The 24,899-nt window shown below is 38.4% G+C and overlaps 1 protein-coding gene across 2 annotated transcripts in view; it reads right to left on the reverse strand.

Moving 5' to 3' along the window:
- Nucleotides 1–5,083: 5,083 nt before the first annotated feature.
- rnls (renalase, FAD-dependent amine oxidase) overlaps nucleotides 5,084–24,899 on the reverse strand; it is a 52,074-nt gene continuing 32,258 nt past the window's right edge. Inside the window, exons 5-7 of one of the 2 annotated variants that reach the window (XM_042336745.1) lie at nucleotides 8,776–8,949; nucleotides 8,190–8,365; nucleotides 5,084–6,387 (exon numbers count right to left, since the gene is read on the reverse strand). In XM_042336745.1, coding sequence (XP_042192679.1) covers nucleotides 6,235–6,387; nucleotides 8,190–8,365; nucleotides 8,776–8,949 — 503 coding nt within the window. In that variant the 3' untranslated portion in view covers nucleotides 5,084–6,234. Of the gene's footprint in view, nucleotides 6,388–8,189; nucleotides 8,366–8,745; nucleotides 8,950–24,899 lie in introns of both variants that reach the window. The other variant, XM_042336744.1, reaches the window with a different exon arrangement.

Consider the following 24,899-nt stretch of genomic DNA (forward strand, 5'->3'; position numbering starts at 1 on the left):
GGCTGTTTATCCACTTATTCACAGCCTTGCTCCCTCCTACCTCTTCGACCTACTATCCCCCTACCTACCTGCCCGTATGCTCCGTACCTCTGGCTCCGGTCTGCTCCACATCCCCCGCCCCAACCGCCCTACCATTGGTGGCCGGGCCTTCAGCCTCTCAGCCCCTAGGCTCTGGAACTCTATCCCCCAGTGCCTTCGCCTTGCTTCCTCCCTTTCCTCCTTCAAGGCCGGTCTCAAGACCTTTCTCTTTGACCGTGCCTTCAGCTCCCCTCTCGACTCTCTACCCCCTCCTCGCTCCCTCCCTTCCCTCCCCTCACCCTGACCATTTCCCTCCTACTCGGGTCCGGACCCAACTGTACAGCGCCTTGGGATGTCCTCCCGACGTGAAATGAGCTCTATAAATGGAATCTTGTTGTTGTTGTTGTTTGTGGCAGCTTATTGGTGTAAAAGGTTTCAAATAACAGTTGCTGCACTTTACTGCATTTAGCTCTGAAGTGTTTTGAGAAATTTCAACACAAGGTTCTATAAAAGTGCAGTTTGACTTCTGCAATGACTGATATCAACTAACTCACCACAGATCAATCGCTCAGTTTTGTTATCGAGTAGAGGTTTAGCCCAGTTCAACCCTTATGGTTTCTTTATATATAAAAAACACATGAAAGACAGATCCAACAGATAAGACAAATGTTGCAAAAGTAATTTCAACCTTTTTAATGTCAGTACATTTCATTATCCTCACCCGGGTCCACTGGCTCCCCATCTCTCAAAGGATTGAGTTCAAAATCATCGTCCTCACCTTCAAGGCCCTCCACGGCCTTGCCCCCTCCTACCTCTCCGACCTGCCAGTCACTTATCAACCTGTCTGCTCCCTCAACTGCAGATAGTGACCTGCTCCCAATCAGCAGTTGGGTCTTTAGCTTCTCTGCCCCCACCCCATTTCATACTCCCTTCACCTCACTCCCTCCTTTGCCTCCCTCAAGACATGCCTCAAGACCCTCCTCTTTGACTGTGCCTTTGGCCACCCTCTCCGCTCCCACCCTCCCTGATCCCAACCACTCACTCAGTCCTAATCCTTGACAGTTTAGCGCCTTGATCTGAAAGGAGCTTTAGAAATGTAAATTAGTATTGTATTAAACATTGCTTAAGTAAACATTTAAGCGGGATTGCACAATATTAATCCAGAAATTACAATAGCTAGGGAATGTGAAAATGCCAGTTAAGCAATTTTTCTTCAGATATGTGAGAGCCACTTACCTGGTTGGTAAAGGAATGCTGGTCAATCCAGCATTCGGTAATATAGACCAGACTGTTCCAGATTAGTTCATCTCAGCGGGGCAGCAGTTTCAGGTGCTACAATTGGCATCAGTGACCCTGAGTTAAGAAAAGGAAAATTAGTCAGGAATAATTATCCTGATTGCAACTAGAAAGTGTGCTTGCTGGGTGTGGAGAGGATCAGCTCAACTATTTGCTCCATTTCCTTCCCCCCCACCTGCCACAGTTGAATAGTCTGCAAACATTCACTGTCAACGTTTCACTTATGAAAAATAGTTATCAGAGGTACTTAGTAAAGCACTAGCTGTTAACGTGGCATCAATGAAACCGTACGCTAGCACAAAAAAAGGAAGTGAAATGCCTTCAGAAGAGAGAAAAAAAATTATATGGAAAAAAAGTTTTCATTTTTACGTATATTCTTTCAGTCTTTTACTGTGTCTGGCTTTCCTGTGTTTTGTGTAGAGCAATTTTAAAAGCTAAGATATTTTGGTGTGTCCAGTGTCGGATCGCATTTCCTAACTTTTTTTCAGCTTTAGATGGCTATAAGCAGTGTGATTGTTTATTCTATCTGTTCCTTACTCAGCCTGGAGGGAGCAGAATCTCAAGAGTTTTTTTTCCAGAGCAAATAGAATGAGGAAATAGAACATAAGGACTGACTGGGACCAGGCAGGCAGTGTTAGAGTGTAAAAAAAAAGGCACCAAACATAAATAGGTCCCTTGAGAGTCAGACAGGAAGCAAAGGAGGAGGGAGAGAGGGAGGAGAATAAATCCTGCTTAAAGTAAATAAGGCCAAAAATACAAAGGAGAGATGACATCTGTATGACGTAATGCTTTTATGTACTGCTCCATTGAATGATGGAATGTGGATTTGTATTACACAGCAAATGTCTTGACAATTAGAGGAGGCACAAAACAAAGGATGCCTCCACATGGAGACAGAGAAATCAATGGGTGAGTCAACCATGAATTTACAGCATGCTTCCCAGTGGCCAGAAAACGAAGAGCATTGGCAGAGGCCTGTGAGTCGCTCTGTTAGGGCATGTTGGGTGATGAAGGGATTATTTCAGAAGCATGAATATTCATTAATTGATATTCAATGGTAATTTTTTGAAATGCAAAAGCAAATTCTTGTATATGCAAATCAATTAAGAGCCTAAAATAGCTGCTAACTTCACAAAGAGGGTGATGCAATGGATCTGAGTGCATGCAGAACGGCTCTGGGTTAAAAGCTGACCACTAGGATGCCATCAGCAACACCTTGGGAGAGCTTGCTGCAAATTTATTCTTATTCCAGTTTGTGTTTAATCTCCTTTCAGGTGAACGCATACTTCTACTTTTTTTAGAAAAGTAGAAGTGGAAACTGGAATATCAGCCTAGAGGTTTGATCTGTCTTTTATTAGTTGTAGTACAGCAATAGTATTATTCCAACCCCCTCAGCTCCGATTCCCAGATAAAATGTTTAAGCACTTTAGGACATCCTCCTGAGATGAGACTTTTTTATATTAAGTGTAAAATATGGTATTGTGTAACTCTTTCCTACTAAAAATCGTATGAACTCCAACTGGGATTTCTATGTTTCCCCTTTCTGTTTTCTCTTCTCCCCATTACAAAACATGGTCTAATTCTCCGGTAAAGTAACGACTTGCTCCCAGGTCTCTGCCAATATCACTCCAGAACCAGTTGTTCCAGCACATCCCAGGATTAGCTGCTCTTGGATTCTCTTGCCTGCCCTCTGTTCAGTGGCTCCCCCTGATGGCATGACTGAGATAAATACTTTGGCACTTGGGAGAATTTTGGTCACGAGGCCATGGCCCAAGGAAACTATATTACCTATAGTTAAAAACTACTAAATAGTGGCAGAATCTGACTCCAAACCAAAGGGAGAGGGAGGAAGGTGATAATAAGCTTGATCAATAAGGAAGATCTTTAGGGGGGATTTGAAGGTGGGGAGGGAGGGAGCAAGGCGGGAGGATTGAGGGAGAGTTTCGGGGGGTAGTAGCTGAAGGCACGACCCCAATGGTGGAGCAGAGGGCCCGAGGGACGAACAGGAGGCTGGAACCAACCGAGCGGAAGCAGCGTGTTCATCCCTCTGAAACTGAGGATCAGCCTGTTTGCACGTCTCTCGGGCCAGGTGCCTTGTTTCTGTCGTGGTACCCAACACTGATGTTAGTATGTGAAGGATACTCTTATGTGGTACATTTCTGCCTTTGGAAGTCTAGTTATGACTTTCTATCCTCACCTCTTCAAAAAGTTTCAGGCAAGACCAATTTTGACTTTTATTTTCACAAAAAAGTTGCTTCTGCTTATTGGCTCCATTAGGATTGAGATTGGTGTTCACCGACTCTTTCAAGATGAGCGCTAGTTATTTACAAATCTCCTCCATTGTCTTTCTAAGTCCTCTGGTGGTTTCCATCAGGGGATTTGACTAGTTTTCAGCTGCTTGACTCTAACAAGAACCTCTGCCTTCAAATGTCAAAGTTTTGCAGGTCGCGTGATGTAATCAGTTAGTACATTTTATTATCTCCTATTCATTGTCTTTTTTTCAATTGCATTCTCTCTGTTATAATATTGGACACACTTTTTTCTGTTATGTTTTCCATCTGCTGTTATGTCGTTTCTAGTTCTCTCTTGGCTCTCTTCATCTCTTTTTTTCAAACCTGCTTCGATATAGACTTGCACGTGGCTGGCCCAGTGGGGCCAACGGCTGGGAGTTGATTAATCGTTCACCATGTATTATGTTGATGCAGTGATGAATGATTCTTTTAATCAAAGCATTTTTTTTTAAAAAAAGCTTTCTTTTACATATTAATTTCTTGGAGCAGGAATAACTTGTTTGCTGGTTTTATCCACTACTATTTGAAACATTTCAATATTTTTTAAAATAAATCCTAAAATAACTGTGCCATAAATTATTTTCTTGAATTAATGTCCAACTATCAATAGTATATTTATATGCTTTGTACACAAACTTTCCAAAAAGGGTTCTCCAGTACCAATTTATTATACTTTTTAAGGACTGAGGCTTGAAGATAACCCCATGGCTTAGTGAAGGGGAGAAAATCTACATGACATTGTGCTCTTTGTTTCCATCGCTTTTTTTGGTATAAGATATGCCAAGTTGCCTTGTTGCACAATAAATTTGAGCCATGTTGAAAACTGATATTTTGACATTATTCCATATTTCATTTCTATTAGGTTCAAGAAATGCAGCTCATCTGTGCTGCTGACAAGCTTTTCCTTGTTTGTAATGCTTTTTGAAAGGTACCAGTTGATTGACTCTTTTGGCAGTAACTTGTCTGTGGATAAGGTTCTTGTGGTTTCAAACCTGAGAGATACGCTTGTTTAATCATTGGCTGATAAAACTACCAATGTACAAACCACAGACAAACTCTCTAAGCGGCAAGTAACACTGGGAGACATTGACCATATAACTGGGAAGCAGAGGTTCTTAAGACCAGCCCCGATTCCTCCCAATCACTACAATTTGTCATTTCAGGCAGTACAAAGTGATAATTATGCTAGAATAAATATATCTTAAAAATTGCTATAATTATAAAACTCACATCTGCTCTTTAAAGTCACGTATTAACCTCTAAATTAATATAGCAATGGAAGCGCATTCAAAGATTAGTGTTGTACGTTTATGTTAAAGTGTAAAAATTCACAGGGAAGAGGAAAATCTCAATGTAACACAGAAAACTATTTGAAGGGGAAAGAAATAATGAAATGATGCACAAATGAAAAGTGCAAATTTAATAAAGAAAATCAAAGTGTATGGAAACCCAACAAAATTAGCATTTTCATTTTGTTCTTGATCTTCACTTCTTACTGGTAACTGACCAATTTAGTCATAAAATTCTGTTATAGGAAATAATCTTGGCACTTGTTTCTACACAAAGTATCTTTCTTTAATATAAAAAGGGGAGTCTTGCTTGGCTCATGTTCACCAGTTGCTTAGCTGAAGAAGTCTCCATTGGATGATGTGAATGACGAGTGCAGATCTACAACTATTTACATTATTGGCAAGTGCTGCACAAAAGAATTCAAATACTAGGTCTCAGCAGTATTTTAACAAAATGTGTCAGATGAAACCTGCAGTCTTTTGGGATGTGTTGATGCCAGCACATTTTAAATGTTCTCTCCATTTCCTCACAGAGATAACTGCAAATTAATGTGACATACTCTCAATTTCACTGTAAACCACGCCAGTTTCACTTGCAAAATCCAAATAAGCACTGTTGAAATCAATCTGCGTTTTACATTTCTCCTCACACAATGGATTAAAAAGTACATTGGATGCTGAAGTCTCAGATCCACAGAAAATCATAAATTGGGGCCAGACAGAATGATGATTTTGTATTTCAATGGCCAAAAATGTCTGCAAAACTAAAACAAATTGGGTTTCGAAAGCCGCCGTGACAGCTAAAATTGAACAAAATAATTCTGTTGCTTTGTTTTAAAAGTAACATTGTGCAGATTCAGCAGAAGGTCAGAGAAACCATTCAGCAGAAGTTAAAGAGATGTTTTGTATCTGCCTGCATACTTTAAGGAATGACTCAAATGAACGGTACATAATGCATTTGATTGAGTGATGAAATGCTACTAGTTTTCCCCTTTTTAAGCTGCTCATGACACATGGAACAATTTGCCTGATAATTCCACTTTGTAAAATATCTGAATATTAGCCTGAAATGGTGCACATGTAATAACATGACATACAATTGTTCATCAGTTTCTTACAATGTACTCAGTGCAGTCTCTCTGGAGTGCAGAAGGTATAACATTTTGCCATTATTTTTAAACTCGCATGCAAATCTGATCTATGTGCTGAATTCTCTTGGGTGATTGATTTCATCTATAAACTGAGTAGCACTCCTTCATTTCTGAGCAATGCGTTTTATAGTAGTGAATGTAATCAGAGACAAAGTGAAACATTTAAGAGTCACAGTAAAATACAGTCTTTTAAAAATTAGATTTGAATACATCCAAAATCGTTAAGGCAGACTCCACGCAACCATCGAAATTTGACCGTGTAAAGCCGTCACCACCACACACGAGAAGAGGCTGAATGTGAAGAGTCATGTAGCCTGGGCAGTTCAAGACTCCATGGGTAACCTGCGAAAGGGAGTCGGAAATATTAAAATCCTACATACATTGGACATACAGCATGAATAACATACAGTTGTCCCAATTTAACTCGGGTTTCACAACAGTTTATAACACAACATTGATCTCATTTGATTTTCCTCTCGAGGAGTGCCTTTGCTATCTTTCTTTCTAGCTGAAACTAGCAAATTGTCATTTGCAAAATGTCAGCACTGTGAAGGTCAACCCCTGTTGTGATGCAAAGTTGTATCTACAAACTTAAGGGTTTTCTGCAGGGACAATCCTCATTCCCTTAATTCATTTAAAAGTGGGTGAGTGGGGCCAAACCTCACTCGCCAATATATTTTTAAAAAAAGCAAGAGAAGGCCAGACACTTTTCAACAAGAAAGGATAATCAGTGGGCCACTCTTGTACCTTTTCTAATGTCCTAGCAGCATAGCACCTACCAAATCACTGGTTTAAGCTATAGTGCATGAGTTGTAGCAGACAAGAAAACAGAAAAATAATACTAAAGATGGAAAAAAGTTAAATAATTCATGCTGCTGAACAGAATAAAAGATGTGCTTTTGGCATTGCGTCTTGTCGGAAAACAAAATCTTGCTCTAAAGAACTAAACACCATTAATTTGTGTCAATATATTGGAACAGTAGACAGCTATAAGTGCTGATAGCCCTACAGTAATATTGATATTAAGATATGTTAAAGGGCTTTTAATGTTTGGCATGCACACCATTCATCCGATGAAGAAACTGACAAACATTGATCCAAAGGTTTTCATCAATAATAATTACACCATTTGAAGCTCTGCAAGAGACTAACTAGCTGGACTTCTCACAAAACCCATATAAAGTGGGGTTAACATAGTTCTGAGCAGGATTATCACATAATCAGTCACTAAGGAATGTTCTGCTTCAACACACAACAGTCAGCAGTAGCACTTCCACATGCTCTTGTGCAGCTGGTATAGTTACACCCCATTTCAGGCAAGCTGACGGTACGTTAGCACATGTGGGATTGTTCTGCATGTCCTGGAAGAAAGACTCATGGGGAATGTATCACATGTAAAACTATAATTTCTATGCAGATATTAAAGAAACATTAGATTTTCAATTCAAATTCAATTCTGCAAAATAGAATAAAGCCTAGCTTTCCACGAAGTTGCCTTTTACAGCGATGCAAAGTGGGGGAGGTATCCATTCTTGCTTTCCATCCAAAATCATAATAATATAATATTGCAGCTTGCAGGGTGGCCCTATGGCAGAGCTGATCTGTACGCAGGAGTCCTAAGGAGGAGGAAAGCCTCTCTGTGTCTCTCCAAGAGGGAAGCACCTACTCTTGCTCAGTTGTCAAAATATGCTGACCTGCTTCTAAATTTAAGGACTGTGTTAGTAACAAAGGCAAAATCTATGTACCTGAAGTTTGTTAGGCAGCATGATTAAAAATTCAAATGAATAGAGACATAAGGTTAAAATCGAGTAGTCTTGCAATTAAATATTCAAGTATTCAACTTCAGAAAAGCTTTATTTAGATCAACATTCAGCTATGTTCAAATCTGAAAACATTCCAATTGTCCAACTAAATAAACTTGAGCATTTCATTCTGTGGGATTCATCCAGTGTGTATGCCAGATATTATACATCCCGTACCATTCTGGCGTTATTGTGTGATTGTTAAAATCTTTTGAAATATTTCAGTTAAAACAAGATAAAGGATTATTTCAATGTTTTCTTTAAAAACACCATCTTTGGTATTTGAAGGCTACATTTGTAACCCAAAATGGAAAATTTGCTATGGTCGAGCAGAGGGGTTACCTGAGAGTGTCTCCACTTTTGACAATTAGTGCTGGTAGACTGGGGTAATCCTGGCAGAAGTTGCTGAAGTTGTTCAAGGATCAGAGGCTCCACCACCTTCCTATCTTTATTGATATGTTCAGCTCCAAATTGAACACTGGTGTGGACAACTATGGAGGATCCAATTTGGGGAGATTCTATTCAAATGAACCAGAAAAAATAATGAGATATAAATTCTATTAGTCTTTCTTGATGGACAAATATACAGTACTACACTCCAAACACAGTCATGGATTGGACAAGAAACTTGACCTCTGGTTAATTTCATAACCCACAATCAAACCAGCTAGTTTTCAGATCTTAAATCTTATATTTATGTTATTATGCCATGGATTAGAATATCAGTAGGATAGCTAAAATCGTATTTTGAATAAGCAATTCATAAAAATTGTAAGAGTTGTTGCAATAACATTATCTTTAATCTATCCATGTTGTAGATCTGACTGAGTGTTATGGTTTCCATGTGAATGTTTCCATAAAAACAATTCCTATTACATTCTATTAACTGTATTGTTACCTGACAAAGAGAAATAGATGGTGCTCTGACCTAAACTACGTTTTTTATTATCGATGGAGATGAAACGTATGCAGGGATTCTCGGAGATATACTTCGCTGCCCAGGGAACATCGAAGTGTGTGCCACACTCATAGAAAAGTCCCAAAGCAAAACGAGAGGAGTAACTTGCTGCTTCCAGTTGCTGTCTTTGAGTTTTGTTGATAACTGCAGAAAGAAAGATTATGGAAAAATTAAGGGTCTGAGCCTGAAATCAATTAGTGTTATTCAAAGGCAGCAAAACATGTGCAAGTCAATACTTATTTGACTAAATCACGTAACCATTACATCTGTGCATCATCAAATATTTACTAATGGGACCTGGGTTCAAATCCAGCTCAGACAGATGGGATGACGAGCTCATGGCTCTGATAGCTGTTAAGGGTCACAAATGAAATGAGCTTGAATCGTCTTGATTCAGTTCTCAAGGGATGGGAGTCCATAGTGCAAAACTGCTCTTGCAATTTACAATTGGTACTAAACGTGCATTTTAACCCCATCAAACCTTAATGCAATTAGAATAGTCGAGGAATGAGTACATTTGTGCACCACGAAAGTGGCTCTTAAGGTTGACAAAATTAAACTATTTTAAAGCAGCTATAAAAGCACAGCTAATTGATCATGAGATCATAAGAGGCTCTTGAATAATGGCCACCTGGACAAGGTAGTAGAATGCCCATGGATACAAACCCTATTGGAATGAAAAAAGAGCCAACTGCTGTAGAGGACAAGGGGAGAAAATTTTAAGGTACATTTCTAAATATTGCCCTCAGAATGTAAGCAGGAAATCCAGGTTTGCAGCCTGCTTGCTCTTTAACTGTTTGGATAATGTGTGCTTAACTTCCTTGCTTTTGGAACCATTTCTTATATGGGAATTTGTAACATGTCGGTTTACACCAGCATGGTGGGTCTACTTTTTTATGCCCTTTTTATAATTCAATGATTGAATAATATTAACACATTGAATTGATGGGGAAAAAAAGCAGCATTTTACATGGGTCACAAATTCTGTCTACTAAGGTACATATGCGCAGGTTTCTACTCTGCATTCAGCAAGTATGATTTTAATCTATGAGACATATTTCCATCTTAAGATATAGGAACAGGAGGAGACCATTCAGCCCTTCAAGCATGTTCCACCATTTAATTAGATCATGGATGATCTGTACTTCAACTAATCCTTTCAATTCCAATCTCCTGCTTTCTCCCTATATCCCTTAATACCTGACCTACCAATCAACCTCACCCTTGAAGGTGTGGATGGATCCAGCATCCATGGCCTTTTGAGGAAGAGAATTCCAGATTTCTACCATCCTTTGAGTGAAAAAATGCTTCCTGATTTCACTTTTAAATGACTCTTAAGATGTTCCTGTTTGACTGTGCCTTCAGTCATCTTTCCACCCCCAAATCCCTTGCCCCCCCCCCAGCTCGGGTGCAAACCCTCGCCTGCCCAGTGCCTTGGGAGATCCTCTTGACGTGAAAGACCCTATATAAATGCCATTTGTTGGTATATAAAACCTGTTTTCTGCACTCAACTACTGTATTGCTGGAAACAAATTGCATTAGGTCCAGCAACATTAGAAATGTTGGACTTCTACCAGTGCAGCTTAATTGTACCATTTGTACTCAACACTTTTAAAACAATACTGGATTTACACTGATATAAAAAGACTCTGGGATAAAAATGGACTAAGACTGTGAATTAACTCTCCACCAACTGTTCTGCGATTTCTGTGTTAAAAAGGGTAATCTTCTAGGCCAATGTGGATGCTCTGTAGAAGACCGAAAACATAGCATTCTTGATAGTGCAAGGAGGTTTTTGTCAGACACAAACTGATGTCTAAAATACATTTAAAAGTCTCATATATCTCTTTTGAATTTCATCAAGAAGCTACAAGTGAACATGTGAGGAGTTGGGTGGGCAGAAATGTTTAAAGTGATTGTGTAGAGGCCTTGTATGTAACTGATGTCATTCAAAAAATTTTGGATAACCATTTAGAAATCAGCCTCTAATATATGGTTGCTCTGCGGGTACTATTGAGAAGATTGAGTTGCCAAGAAAGCTTACTCTCTGTATTAGTGTCTACAGTATTAAAGCGCTCTGGGTCGCTACCCTACCTGAGGGTCGCTTTATAAATTGCAAGTTGTTGTATTCTATTGAGGTAGGTGATACAGCAGTAATTTTACAGTATTAATTTTTTTGTATAACTCAATAAAAATTAGTTATATTAGCAAACATTTTAATATATAAAAACAGATTATGGAATCTTTGAACTGACTGGAAGTTTTGAAACATAATTACTAATTTTTTTTCTTCTGTGACATTTGTAAGAATTTACATTTTAATTGTGAATTCGCTTATTTCCGTTTAGATATTGTAGTATCTAACTACAATATCGTTGCTATTACTTATTGCCTGCAATTGTTATTTCAATTCCTGGTCTCGTTATGAGACTATTTTAAATTCAGAAAGTGTTATATCGATGCTGGATCTTCGATACATCTTTAATAAACATTCATGTACGCTATAGCAATTGCTTCTGTAGTGCTAATAATTGCTAATACAATTCCACCCCCCACTCCCTCCCAACCCTTGTTCCCTTTTCTTTCCTCTTCCCAAAACACTGACTCATGCTGGGGTGCAGCTTTTTGGGCACCAACAACCTTCCGGTACTTTGCCCGAGGGAATATTCTTCATGTACAGTTCTAAGTGCTTCATGCACTTTTATCCTTGACTGGTCTCTGCACACATAAAATTAGAATTCATTTGGGAAAGAGTCAACAGACATGTGCTTTCACTCAGAGTCTTTCATGGTTCTGCATTAGACCCACTGCTGTAAAGCCAGGAGGATGAACTGTGGCAAGTTTATAAAAAAAAATCTAATGGGAATCCTGAATTGGGAGATTTGTCTACATTCTGTATTTTAGTACACCAGAGGGTATTTTGGCAATGAGGTGAAGCAGAATATTAAAACCTAGACAATACAACCCATTCTCATTCACTACTTGCATAATGCTGTTTGACTGTATTCATTAAAAACATAGTTTGCTAAAATTCAACCCACTCATTTCTCTAGATTTCAGAGGCCAGCTTGAGCGATAAAAAAACGGACGGACAACACACAACTCCTAAGGCTTTTTTATTACCATTATGATAGGATTCCATCAAAAGATAATTTGAACGTTCAATTCGTTATAGCGTGTTCATCTCCTTTCTCAGCCTCTGATACAAGTAATATTTTTATGCCTCCCTCACCGATAGACAACCGTTATCAATTACCTTCTTTACAAAGTGCTTTCCATGATAGTCTTTAACAGACTGCACATACGAAATCTATGAATGCAGTATGAATTGATCACTAAAACATGAAGTATTTAAGCTAAGCAGTTTTTAAACAATTATTGACTTGTAAGAACTACTTCTCTGGCTTTTTGCATTACATTTTAGAAACTGTAGTTTTTTTCCTGCAAGTTTCCCTGAATTGGGAACTACAACTCCCAGTCTACTATCCTGAGAATAACACTGTTGTTGATTTAATTCTGTTTGTTACTCTGAGTCTAACTTCTTGCTTCTTTCAGCTTCTTCTTCCATTAAATTGTCATGGGCAGGTTAAACCTTTGTGGTGTTATCAGCAGGCACGTTTGCAGTGGCTTGTCCAAAAGTGAATGCAGTTCAAATTTAAGATTTTCTACATATTATCTGGAGCCAGAAAATTGTGTGCGTATGTGTGTGGGAGTGCGCTTCAAGTCTCCTGAGGCTGTGTATGTAAGCTTGTTTTTTGGGGGGGAGGGGGAAAGATCTCTAAATCTGCATTTTGCTTCAGAGAGGACGATCTTAAACTCTTCTAAGGAGTATATGAATGGTTATTTCTACCTTTGACTTTAGGGTAACTAAGCATGTACACAGGGAATAATGGTCTAAACTGTGCTGAGGTCGGAAGGCTTTGCATTTCACAAAATGTTTCCTTCTAGTTTTCAATCTATTTTTAATTTCCTCAGAGCACTGGTATGGTATAAAGGAAAACTTGCTTCCAGAGACTGGAGAAAACGCCAGGACAGAACACAGATGGATGGGTCACTGATCACAGCTTCACAAAATGCAGCAAACAGATTTTATTGTGTTTTTCAATCAATTACTCAAGTCCAATGCTCTTTTTATACAGTGGAAATAATGACAAACTGCGTCCACTAATATTGTGATCTGGATCAGGAACCTGATTTATACTTACCTGCATCAGAGTTCATAGCATAAAGCACTTCTATGTGAAATATGAGCAAAAATCCTTTAGCAGCTTGCAGTTACTCATTGATTCATACGTGAGCAATGTTAGCATCAATCAAGAGACACCAAATCCTGGTTTTCTCTCCCCTAGTTTGCTTTACTGAGGTAATTGAAGCAATCTTCCCCCAACCAACTCAGCACAAACCAGGAACTGAAATAAGGCCTTCTGCTTATATAGTTCAGAACCACGTGAGGTATATTTACACACTGAGCCAAAGGAGGAGTGCAAAAATAAAAAGTTTCTATTTTGTAATTTTAACAAGTTCAAGATTTGGTAATTTAACCTTGAAATGAAGGAACTATAATTTTATATTGTTAAAACTATTCCTGGAATGCTATTAATACGTCAGGGTTTCAAGTAGTGCAATAATATATTGATTTGTTTATATTTATATAAAATAACCTGGATACCAGTTTACACTAATGGAGTATGATTGTGGAACTCAAAACTAATATTAACTGAAGAAGTTTCAGTCTGAGCTTTTTTATCTCATGACATTTGGCTCACGTGTGCAAAATCAACACTATATTTAACTGGCTGACACCCACAGAAACACTTTTGCAATGTGTTGCTAAAGAAGATAAGGTTAACATTTTCCAGTCCATTTAGTGCACTCAATCATTTCTGAACTGCTTTACTGTCCAAACACTAGGACAATTTTTTGAAAATCAAATTAATATGTTCTCTCAGGTCTTAGTACATTAGAGGTTATTCAGAAGTTACAATTCTGCAGAATATGCATATCCATATACTGAGAGCATAATGGAGATCTACAATAAAAATAACTCTTGCGTTTGATATAGCACTGTATCAGTGTCAAAATGTCTCAAAGGGCTTTACAGGATTTAATGGAAATTGTAGCAACTGTGAATTTGTAGGCAAATACAACAGTGAATTTGCACATAGCAATATCCCACAGAGAGCCGTGTGTGTGTGTATATATATATATATATGGGTATATTTTAAATAGCTACCGAGCTCCAGGCACGGTCACTCACCTATTTTTATTGATCGATGTCCCACAGACGTTGGGTCCATTTGTTTACCAAAAGAGATGCTGCTTGTGTTACATTTCTGGAATGTACCTTCTCACTGCTCTGAACAAGTACACCTGGAGCTTACGACCAGGGTAGGAGGGAAATATAACCAGCCATACACTCAGTGGCCATAAGGAACTTCATCAGAAGTGCCGTGAATTAAGGGACACAATAATTCCCTTTCTGGCTGAATGTCCATTAAGGCTCATTGGTGTAGGTGGAGTTTTATGAAATTGTTTGGGATGAGGTTTTGGTCCTCTCTGAGTCTGGTGCAGGTGAAGGACAAGGAGAGTAGTTCTGTGGTGCCCTTCTCCGACATTTGGGTGGCCCGCGACTCACTCCCAGGTACACGGTAATTTTTTTTTGTATTTGCTAATGTCATGGAGAAGAGTGTTGAGTAAAGGGTGGTGTGGAGGGTTGGGTCTAATGGGTTTGGCTGCACTGAATTTACAACATTGTATTAGATCTGGAGTTGCTGATATGCAGTATAAAACCTACCTACAGGGTGTTACAAAAACATGAGTTGGTCCTTGTACGGTAGTTGCCTAGTTCAGTGAAACCTCTTGGAGGTTTTCCACCAAAATAGGGAGAGAGCTGAGAGATCATTATTGCAGCACACAAAAGAAATCAGCAAATACATAATCTTTGTGCAAGTATATACAGCACAATAAATTCCTTGGCAATCTATTGTCACATAATAACCAGATATAACCTTTCACAAACTAGGTGATTGCTATTTTGCAGTTACAATATCATAGCAGGTGACTATACGCTTCTTATGATGTCAACCAGCCTCAGCTTTAACTGATGAGAGGGTAATTAAACAGCTAATGACCTGGGAAACTCCCCATAGCAACAGTAACTCAATGATTGAGAAATGCTATTAAAAAAAATTGATGTCAGCATATATTACATTGAATAACAGATGCTCGGGTATGGAGTTAAGGACTGTAATTCAATCTCTACTTTCTGCGGAGCTTTCTAAACTACTCATGCTTTGCTGTTGCAGTTTATGATGCCATCAGAACTATTTGACTGAATTACATCTTTACAAATCCACGCTCCTTACCCTGGCTCTCTGAGCAGTGCTGAGTAAGCTGAGCACAGCTCAGGCAGTATAAGGTACAGTACATTGGGCTTCACTACCCTTTGCTGGAGCTGCCTAGCACAGAGAACAGCGTACTGGACATTCAGAATCAGATATCCTTAGCCCTGGAGATAGCTATTAAAAATAAACCTTGGTATAGTGGGCCCAGTTGTAACCTGCTAGTTGAGGTCCATAAAATCTCAACCAGTGCTATAAAAGGTGCAATCGCAGATCAGCCCTTCCACTTTATCTGTTCGCTTGGTATAGAAAGTCAGACAGAAGTCAAAGTGGCTGACTTCTGCATTATCAGGTGACCACCAACATCACTTCCTGAACGCTTTACACAAAAAGGACTTTATGACATTAAACTAGGTTGCAGATTTAAAATGGATGAGTTGCTCTCACTCCAAAAGAGGGGTTGGTCTCTTGGTCAGCAAGTGAAATTGCGGCATACAGAGAAGAAGGTGACACCCGCAGTAAATATGTATTTGTGAGGACTTTGGTTGAGGACAGAATATGGCTAGATTGTGACAATTAATATTTAATATTTTAATTCCAATATTATGTGTACAATTAAAATACACGTAGAATAAATATTTTACATTTTCATAGCACCTTATCACGCCAAAATGCATCACAAGTTACAGTTACCAAGTGCAGTCAGACGTTCTTTTTTTAGGCAAATGCAGGAGCCATTCATATCAGTAAACTCCCACAAGTATCTGCGGTGTGAATGACTCATTAACCCACAATCTTCTGACCAGAGGTGAAAATGTTAATGAACCAAGGTACACAGACACTGTGATAAATATTTGTACAGTTTAAGTGCGGTTCAAAACTGCACAACTTTAAATGGTTCAAATGCAGATCAGTCATACTGATAAAAATACAGTACATTTTGAATTAACCATACTATTTATATTAAGAGCCGTTAGACAATTATTCTTTGAAGAAAATAAATGAACTTTGGTTATAATTGCATAGCTGTGTAGAAGTAGTAATGGGCCATCATTTTTTTAAAAAACATTCTTTTCAATTATAATAAATAATCCTTGCATTTGATATGGCACCTTTTTGGCAGGAGGAAGTCACAAAGCGCTTCACAGGACATTTTGTAAAGTGTAGCGACTGTGTATTTTGTAGGCGAACCCGGCAGCAATTTATGCACAGCAACGTCCAGCAAACAACCATGAAGTGAGTAACCACTTTTTGGCCTTTTGTAATAATGGCATAGGATCTTAGCTTTCTAAACCTTTTTAGTTGTAAGAACCAGGAAGTGAAATCAAAATTATGTATGACAATCTCATTTCTTCATTTGGTTCAAAACCACCAATGGGTTTCCCAAACACTTTATCAAGGAGATGGAGCCCCTTTAAAAGCTTTTCAGTGATTCCATCAGGATGGGAAAAAAATAGATACATCTCAAACCAGAATACCGCAGCAGACAAAAATAAAATGCTATAACGAAATGCATAATGTGTGGTTTTTAATGCATCTTTAGCAAGTCCATCAATATCATCGTATTGATTTTCAAATGTATGAACATCCATTAATGGAAAGTAGTCTGTGTTTCATTGCTTGCTCATCGTATTTGATTTTTTGAAGGTTCAACTTAGGTAAGAGTATCAGTACTCAGTACAGTATCAGTACATCATCCAAGTGACATGTAGAATCTATGCAATTGAGATCAATATAGAGCCCAGTTTATTCCATGTGCAAGATACAAAATTCAAAACAATTTACATTTATATAGCACCCTTCAGGTAGGGGAGGACGTCTCAAAGCTCTTGCCTCATGAGTGAAGTTTCCCATTGTGTACTCTATATACAAGGATGGATAAATAAATAGTTCACCATTTCCTACAAGATGCGTTTAGATTGAAATGGTGCTTTAATGCTTCCTGTTGCATCACATGATCTATCTCCCCTCTCATATGGCCTCTTTCAATCTGTACACTCCCATCTCTCAGTAGAAAGCTAGCTCAAAGGAAGTGGTTTCCTCTTCTTTCATTCTCACCTCCTTTTGATCATCTTTCCTTATTTCTTCTACTGTTATCAGACATCTATTTTATTCTCTCTCGATTTGTCTAAAGAAAATCTACACTATTAAAATTACGTAAGGCTGCTATTCTTTAAATTTGAATTTTTTTTCACAACAAACTTTTGTGAGAAATGCTCCTGGCAGGAAAACAATATATTTGATTTGTACACAATTCAGATCATTGATGGATGTAACTCCAGCTGTAACTGTTAATGAGAGCAGATGTTTACCATTTTTTGGTTCTAACAAGTTCTTTCAGAGCGTACAGATCATATGGAAGGCAGAACACTCAGGTGTTTATCCAGACTAGCCTGTTGGGAGCATTCTCATGAAATAACACTTTGTGTTCCATGTCCACAGCCTAAAATGGTCTTCACTGATATTTACAATCAAACGCAAGCTTATTAAAATGTCCTTTTTTCATATTTCTGTTCCAATTCTTTGTTCTTTGACAATATTTAAGAATTGTTTGTGTCATATAAATCAAGTGGAAGAGGCAGCAATCTCTCTCTTTCAGCAATCCTTAATGATGAAGTCACTTCCATTCACATATTGTCTCCCAGATCTTCCCGCACGCAGCTTAATGTATGTGGCTCCAGGAGGAATCATTTTATTCCATAGAGTCTTGACTTTATTTTTGCCTTTCGCCATTAATGTTTTAGAAACTTCCAGAAAGGGCTGGCGGCCAGCTGTTTCTGGGGTCACATCTGTACAAAATCTGCAGATAGGGAACATATTTCCTATTGCAAGACATTTACACTGATATCAAAACAGCCATCATTTTCTAACTCAGACCACAAATTTCTTACATGGGCAGAAAGTAGACATCGGAAACAACATAGCATGAATGGTATACAATGATTCTTTTGAGTAGAGGCTGTCTCATATAATGATTCAAAGTAGATCTAACATCAAAACAAACCGATAAGGGAATTTAAAAATAATGTCTGCTTAGTCCCATTCACATTCACTACTCTAAGTAGTATAGCCCGTCCCTCCCCTGTCTTACATTTATAGTCTGCCAGTTGAAATGAGAGCAGGGATCTAGTCTGATCTTTTATCTCCTCTATTACTCCCCCAAGCTATGCCCCACAATGCAGAGTACAAGCAGGCATTTCCTGCTCCATTCTCTTTACTTTTTCTGTAATGTTAAGTCATGGAATGATTCTCATTGTATGCCGTGAGATGATCTCTGCCCTTCATATCACAGTGGTTCATTCTCTGCAGTAATAATTGGTATTAGAGCAGTTAGCTTGTGGAGTAGCTAGCACCAGTTTGGGCTTGATGGGGGCAAATAACCTTCTCCTGTATCACAATTTCTATTTATATATTATTCTTGTCATTCCTACAGTTCCTAAAAAAAATATCCAGGCTTTTAAACTTCCACTAAAGAAGCTGTGTTTTGCTTGAAGTTGAACCATAGCCAGGATTTTTAACCTGTGCCTTCACAGCATTGTGTGCTTATGCATCTGTGCAGATAATTGCTTTGTCATCTGCTTGTCCAACTGAAAGGTAACTGATAATAGGATCTGAGTAGCCATTTTTATGGGGCTTCAAGCAGCAGCACTGTAAAATGTATAGATGTTGAGCCAAAAAGTTCAAGCTGTAGAGATAAACCTAATCATCTGTGCTTTGACCTGGAACACATCACTCTATATTCTACCATTATTTGGTTCTGCTTTAACGTGATCTAAAGGCAGATCTCTCACCCACCCTGCTCTCAACCACCACTAATAATACTCTGTTCAATGCATTTCCACCAAAGCAAGGACCATCTCTTGATAGTTTTGACATGTATCCACTTACAAGAGCCTCTTGAGGAAATAGAATTCTCAGTACAGGAAACTACAGGCCTCTGCCAAACTCAAGAGGTCCTTCCTCAGCTCCATCAACTGCCAGTATAAGGATTACTCTTCCCAAAGCAGCAGCTGAAATATCAATAGAAATGCAGAGGGCAAGGACAAAAGTTCAAACTTCTTTTCATTCAGAATTTCTCAGATTTGTCAGTTTGTTACTTCTGTTAGGGTTGTTTTTACCAGGGTATCAACCTCACTATAACCAATTAAGATTTGGGTTATCAAATATTTATAGCATGTGAATAAATTGGGACTCTACATTATTTTGGTCATTAGTGTTTTGCTGATATCATTCAGAACGTTTAAATTGACTGCTTTGAAACTTCTTCAGCTTCTTACTCAGCCTGTTTGAGTTCCCCATTTTTAAAGTCTCTGTACAAATTAGATTTCTGAGTGAAGATGGTCTTAGATAAATAATCTTTCTATCTTCTTTTGCTATAGATACATTTTGTGGCAGGGATTCTTCACACTCGTCCCCTGTTAATCCTACAAGCCAAAGCCCTAACAGGCAGGAGGTCCTAGCTGAGAAATTCACCAGGCAGCTCCCTTGCTGATCTCCAGATTCCAGGTTTTCTGACCTTATGGAATCTTTAGATATGACAAATCCTAACAGCCCAGAGACTACAATGAAGTTTCTCTAGACAGGCAGTGTAATGCTTTAATACAATTATAAAATATGTCAGAGCCTGAACTGAGGGATAACTGCAATTTGAATGAGAGCATCATTAAAAACGTATTTTTAAACATAAGTGGAAAACACATTTTCCCTTTTTCTTCTAGTCTCTGTGAATCACAAATTAACAGCAGCCAAGATGTGGTTAACCTGCTCCCTGACCTCTGCCAATGATAAAATATAGCATAATGACAGTACTTTTTGCTTAGAATGTCCTGGAGAAAACATTTTAGATTAATTACACATCTGTACACCAGCAGCTGTAGGCCAAACCCACAGTTTGAGTTAGTAAATACAGTATTTGCACCTTGTTAACCAAAAACCCAAGCAAGAATAGTCACCATCCATTTGGTGTTTTTTNCTGAGCCAATCATCTAAAGAGACACACACATAAGCATGTGTATCAAACCAACACTTTATGTAAGCCATGCACCTATGGACTTGACCCTATCCTTTCTTACTGCTCTTCTATGAATCCACACTAATTTCCTTTATAGATAGGGCAAGGTGCCAAACAACTACTTGCATTTATATAGCGCCCTTCACACGGGGTAGCATCCCGGAGAGAACACAAGAGTCACCTCACCAATGATCTGTAAAATATAGAACTCTTCATTCTTTCTCAAGAGTCAGACCAAGGGATGTAGTCATGTTCAGCTTCTACAAACCACATCCTGTAACAAACTATATTCTCACAGTGACCATAAACATCAGTGAAAAATAAAAAATCAAGTACAAAAGACTCAGTATTTTAAATACTAGGGTTAATTTGAGATATCACTGAAGAATTTGTAAATAGCTGATCCTGCAGATATACAAGGTCCTGTCTCAGATAAACCTTCTAAACCTCGGAACAGAGGTCTATTCTGCCAGGACTTGAATTTTACCAGACTTCATATCTCACATTATAAGTTTAACTATAAATTAACAGTGAATACCTTAGACTGACATGTGTGGAAATGTACCATAATGTACTAATGAGCTCAATGCAATTCAATCTGCCCGAAGTCTACTGTTCAGTTTACAGCTTTTTATTTCATATTAATAGTCTCATGTGGCAAAGAATGCCACAGAAACTCAAATTTCATACAAAGGTGAAGAGTACAAAAATGCAAGGAGGTGAAAAAAAACACTGATAAAAGCTATTAAAAAGTTCGAAAGCACCAAAGTGCACTCCTTATAACTCATCGCTCCAAGAGAACAGGGCTCAGTGACGAGTTATCCGGAGAGTGGCGAATTAAGCGTATGTATAAATACATAAATAAATGCACCGTCATATTGACTAAAGTGGGAGTGACAAGTTAAGCCAGGGGCGAGTTATCAGGAGTTTAATGTATGTAGTGAGTAAATTATCTGTGAAGAACATTTTCTAAGTCTATAGCATAGTTAATTGTTACATTTTATTGTAAATAAAGTCAGTGCAGCGTATGTGTTTAGTCAGTAAGTTCCAAGGTGGTAATAGTTGCCTTGTCACACAGATTTGGTAATGTGGCACGTGACCATGTAAAATCCAGTACGCAGAACAATTAGTGCAGGGTAATTGCTAACCCCCCCCCACTCCCCCGGGCATACGCTCAGCAAAGCCTGGTAAGCATAAGCACAGGCTCAGTGCTCACAGTTGGAAGGATTGTACTTATGGGAACTATTGCTAATCCTTTCTGAGAGGTTACTGAAAAAAAATAGAAAATTGTACCAATGATAATAAAGCTACCATATAAAACAGGATAAGTGCATTTTGAAACAAAACAGATTGTAATGTTTCTGTTCTATTATAACATTATAGATTTCAGGAACAGTTAGCAAGAATACCTTGGAGAATCAGTCTGTTGAACAGAAAGTCTGACTGCTAGAAAACTTTTTTTCCCCATTATTTTGGAAAATCGTGCAATAAAGACGTTAACATTAAGGTGGTGGCTAATCAAATAGAGAGCTGCACTGAACAGCTCTGAATTTAACCAATTACAATTGTTGTAAAATTAAAAGTTAGAATGTTTCTATACCTGTAAGTGATGAATATGTAAGCAATAGGAACTTTGACAAATTCTTGGATTTAAAACACATTCCTTATCAGCTTTTATTGATTTTCACTTGAAAATTGGCTAATTTGTTCAGCCCTAAACAATGCCAGCAAGCTACAACTTTCTTAATACAAGTACTGTACCTCGCAAAAGCTGATAGCATTTTAGCAAAGATGCTCAGATACTAACCCGAGTCCTGAGTGCTAAACATGTATATGATCTTCTATTGTGTGACTTCCCTTCTGCATTTCATTTAAGGCACCATCAGAATACATCTCATGACTAGAGGAAATTAAACTAAGGGCAAATGGAAAATTGAAACCATCTCACTTCCCTATATCTCAGAAGACCGGCCTAATATGTCGCACATTTTTGTTTCAAATTTCATCAACCATTAAAATGTAACTTTATTTTGAACAATAAGCACTAGCAGGTAAGTTCGACATGCAAAAAACTAATCAGGTAGTGGGTGACACTTGTGCCTTGGGATGTCCTTCCAATGTGAAAGGAGCTATATAAATGCAATTTGTTGTTTTGTAACAAGGTAGGTACATACATGCACTGAGAAACTCAACTGGTATCGCATCAGTCTGAATAGGGACTAAGAAAAAGAAGTAGTAGAGAATGTTGCTTATAATTCAATTAACAGAAACAAAGTATTCAACATATGAAGGTGAATATTGTATTTTTTTCATTTTTCTTCAGCTAACTCTTCCAACATCAAATTCAAGTCAGGGAAGGGATTAGAGCAACGTGGAAAGTACTTTTGTTCTGGTTTACTGACTACTGTACGTTGTGGTAACATGAAGGATATAGTATTGCTGGTGAAGCAGCAGGGAGACATCCGATCTCAGGCAGTCCAGTGTCAGGTTAAGTGTCCATTTCCCCTAGTAGTTTAACGCTGATCTTACATCTGTTTCCCTGATAATCTGGGCTGAGAACTGCTTATATTCTCCTTCACTTTATGGTACCAAAATACAGTAATACTTATTACTAATTGGGATCAAATGCCTCAATGAAATGTCTCCCGCAATCACCACAAACCTTTGACACAAATGTGACACAAATTTGACACATATTTTGACACAAAGTATCAGAATTTGACACAAATTGGAAAGGTTTACACTTTAGTTGATGATTCCATACTCTCGTGTTGACGTGAACACAATTTCAGAAGGAATGTAAATTCAACTGATGCCATTTGACAGGAGAAAACGATAACTTTTTTAATGCAGTTGTTTGCTGAAAAAAAACCTTTACAGTATAGGAAAGGCAAGAGGTTAGGAAGTCTGGTTATACTTGTGGTTTCATGTGGCCAAGTAGCCACTTAGTACCATAACGGGCAGCCAATCACATCAAAAAAGACAGTATAAATTGCAATGTCAGGATCCAAAAGCAAATTGTACTGGAATATGACTGATGAGATGATTGTGAAGAACTAGTTTGAAGAGCTCATCCACTTGTACCTCTGTTCTGTATACACAGTTTCTGGTGTCTGCACCCAGTTGGTCTGGGTGCATTCAGATTCCATTCAGAAAATATTCTCCAAAAGTTCTTGGGACCACGTTTTGAAGTTATCAGAGAGTCTGTCTCGTGACATTGAAAAGCAAATGCCGGTTAGCATTCGCAGAGCTCTTCTCAGCCCCTGTCTGATGCCATTAGGAGCAGGAAGCATACATCAGCGCTCCCTGCTTCCAATCACTTTACTGCTGGAACTGACATCAAAAAAGTGAGTAAAGTTCCTGCTGGTGAAACTGAAGCTATTAGAAACAAGGATCCAGTTTTGTGGCATTATGGCACTTAGCCCATCTCTGTTTGACCACTCACTTTATTTTTTCTACTGAAGTTTCAGAAAAGTAATCAAAATCCATTCTGCCCATAATTTTTAGCAGTTCAAATTTTACTTACCTTTGGTTCATCAAAAAAATAAAATCTCTTCTACAAGAACTCAGACATTTTGACAGTATGTGGACATGTCTTTTTGTTACTCACAGCAATGAGTGAATGATGCGAACTGCAACTGTACTGGACATGCAAGGTTTATTTTTCTTTTAGCTGCTGTGCACAATTCAGGAATGCTTCACATCTCCAAGTCTAAATCTGGATATCCGTACAAAGATATTTTGATTTAACTCATTCTATTAAGAGAAGCACTCAGTTATAAATTTATTGGCAGACATTAAATTATAGATGTAGTGACTTGGAAGCTAATGTGAAGCAGCATTCAGGAGTCTCTCCTGGAACAGCTACATTTGTAAGTAGAATGACAGAATTGCTCACCTAAAATCACCAGGTCTGCTACTCCAAGCACAGCGGGATGGGAAACAGTACCACGGATGACATAATCACACCAGACATGTTGCTAGCTCAGTACAGTACTCACAGTGGACATGCTTTAGCCATTACATCAGTTCCAGCTAATGAAGGGGCAAGAAAAGTCTGGCAATCTGGCTGAGTCATGAATTAAGGATGCAATATATGCATTTACCAAAAAAAACCCTAATAAAATAAGTTAAAGATCTACATTCCAGTTTTTTGCACAGAAACGATTAGGAAGTGGAAACAGTCATAGAGCTTTTAGGTTTACATACGTAGGAAAGAATTGTTCTTTTAAGAAGAGATTACAAAGGGACTAAGACAGATTAAGTGAGCGGGCAAAACTGTGGCAGTTGGAATTCAATGTGGAGAAGTGTGAGGTCATCCACTGTGGCTCCAAAAATAGCAAAACTGAATATTTTCTAAATGGTGAGAAACTAAGAACTGTGGAGAAGCGAAGGGATTTGGATCCACATACACAAATCACTAAAAACAAGCTCACGGGTACAAAAAGTTATCAAAAAGGCTGATGGGATGTTGAACTTTATCTCAAGGGGGCTGGAATATAAAGGAGAGGAAATGATGTTTCAACTGTATAGAGTCTTGGTCAGATCCCATCTGGAATACTGCGCTCAGTTTTGGGCACTGCAATTCAGGAAGCATATATATTGGCTCTGGAGAGGGTGCAGCGCAAATTCACCAGAATGATACCAGAGCTTGAAGGGTTAAATTATGAGGACAAGTTGCATAAACTTGGTCTCTATTCTCTTGAGTTTAGAATGTTGAGCGGTGATCTGATTGAGGTTTT

Source organism: Callorhinchus milii, unplaced genomic scaffold (assembly GCF_018977255.1).
Source record: "Callorhinchus milii isolate IMCB2004 unplaced genomic scaffold, IMCB_Cmil_1.0 Scaffold7, whole genome shotgun sequence".
Lineage (NCBI taxonomy): Eukaryota > Metazoa > Chordata > Chondrichthyes > Chimaeriformes > Callorhinchidae > Callorhinchus > Callorhinchus milii.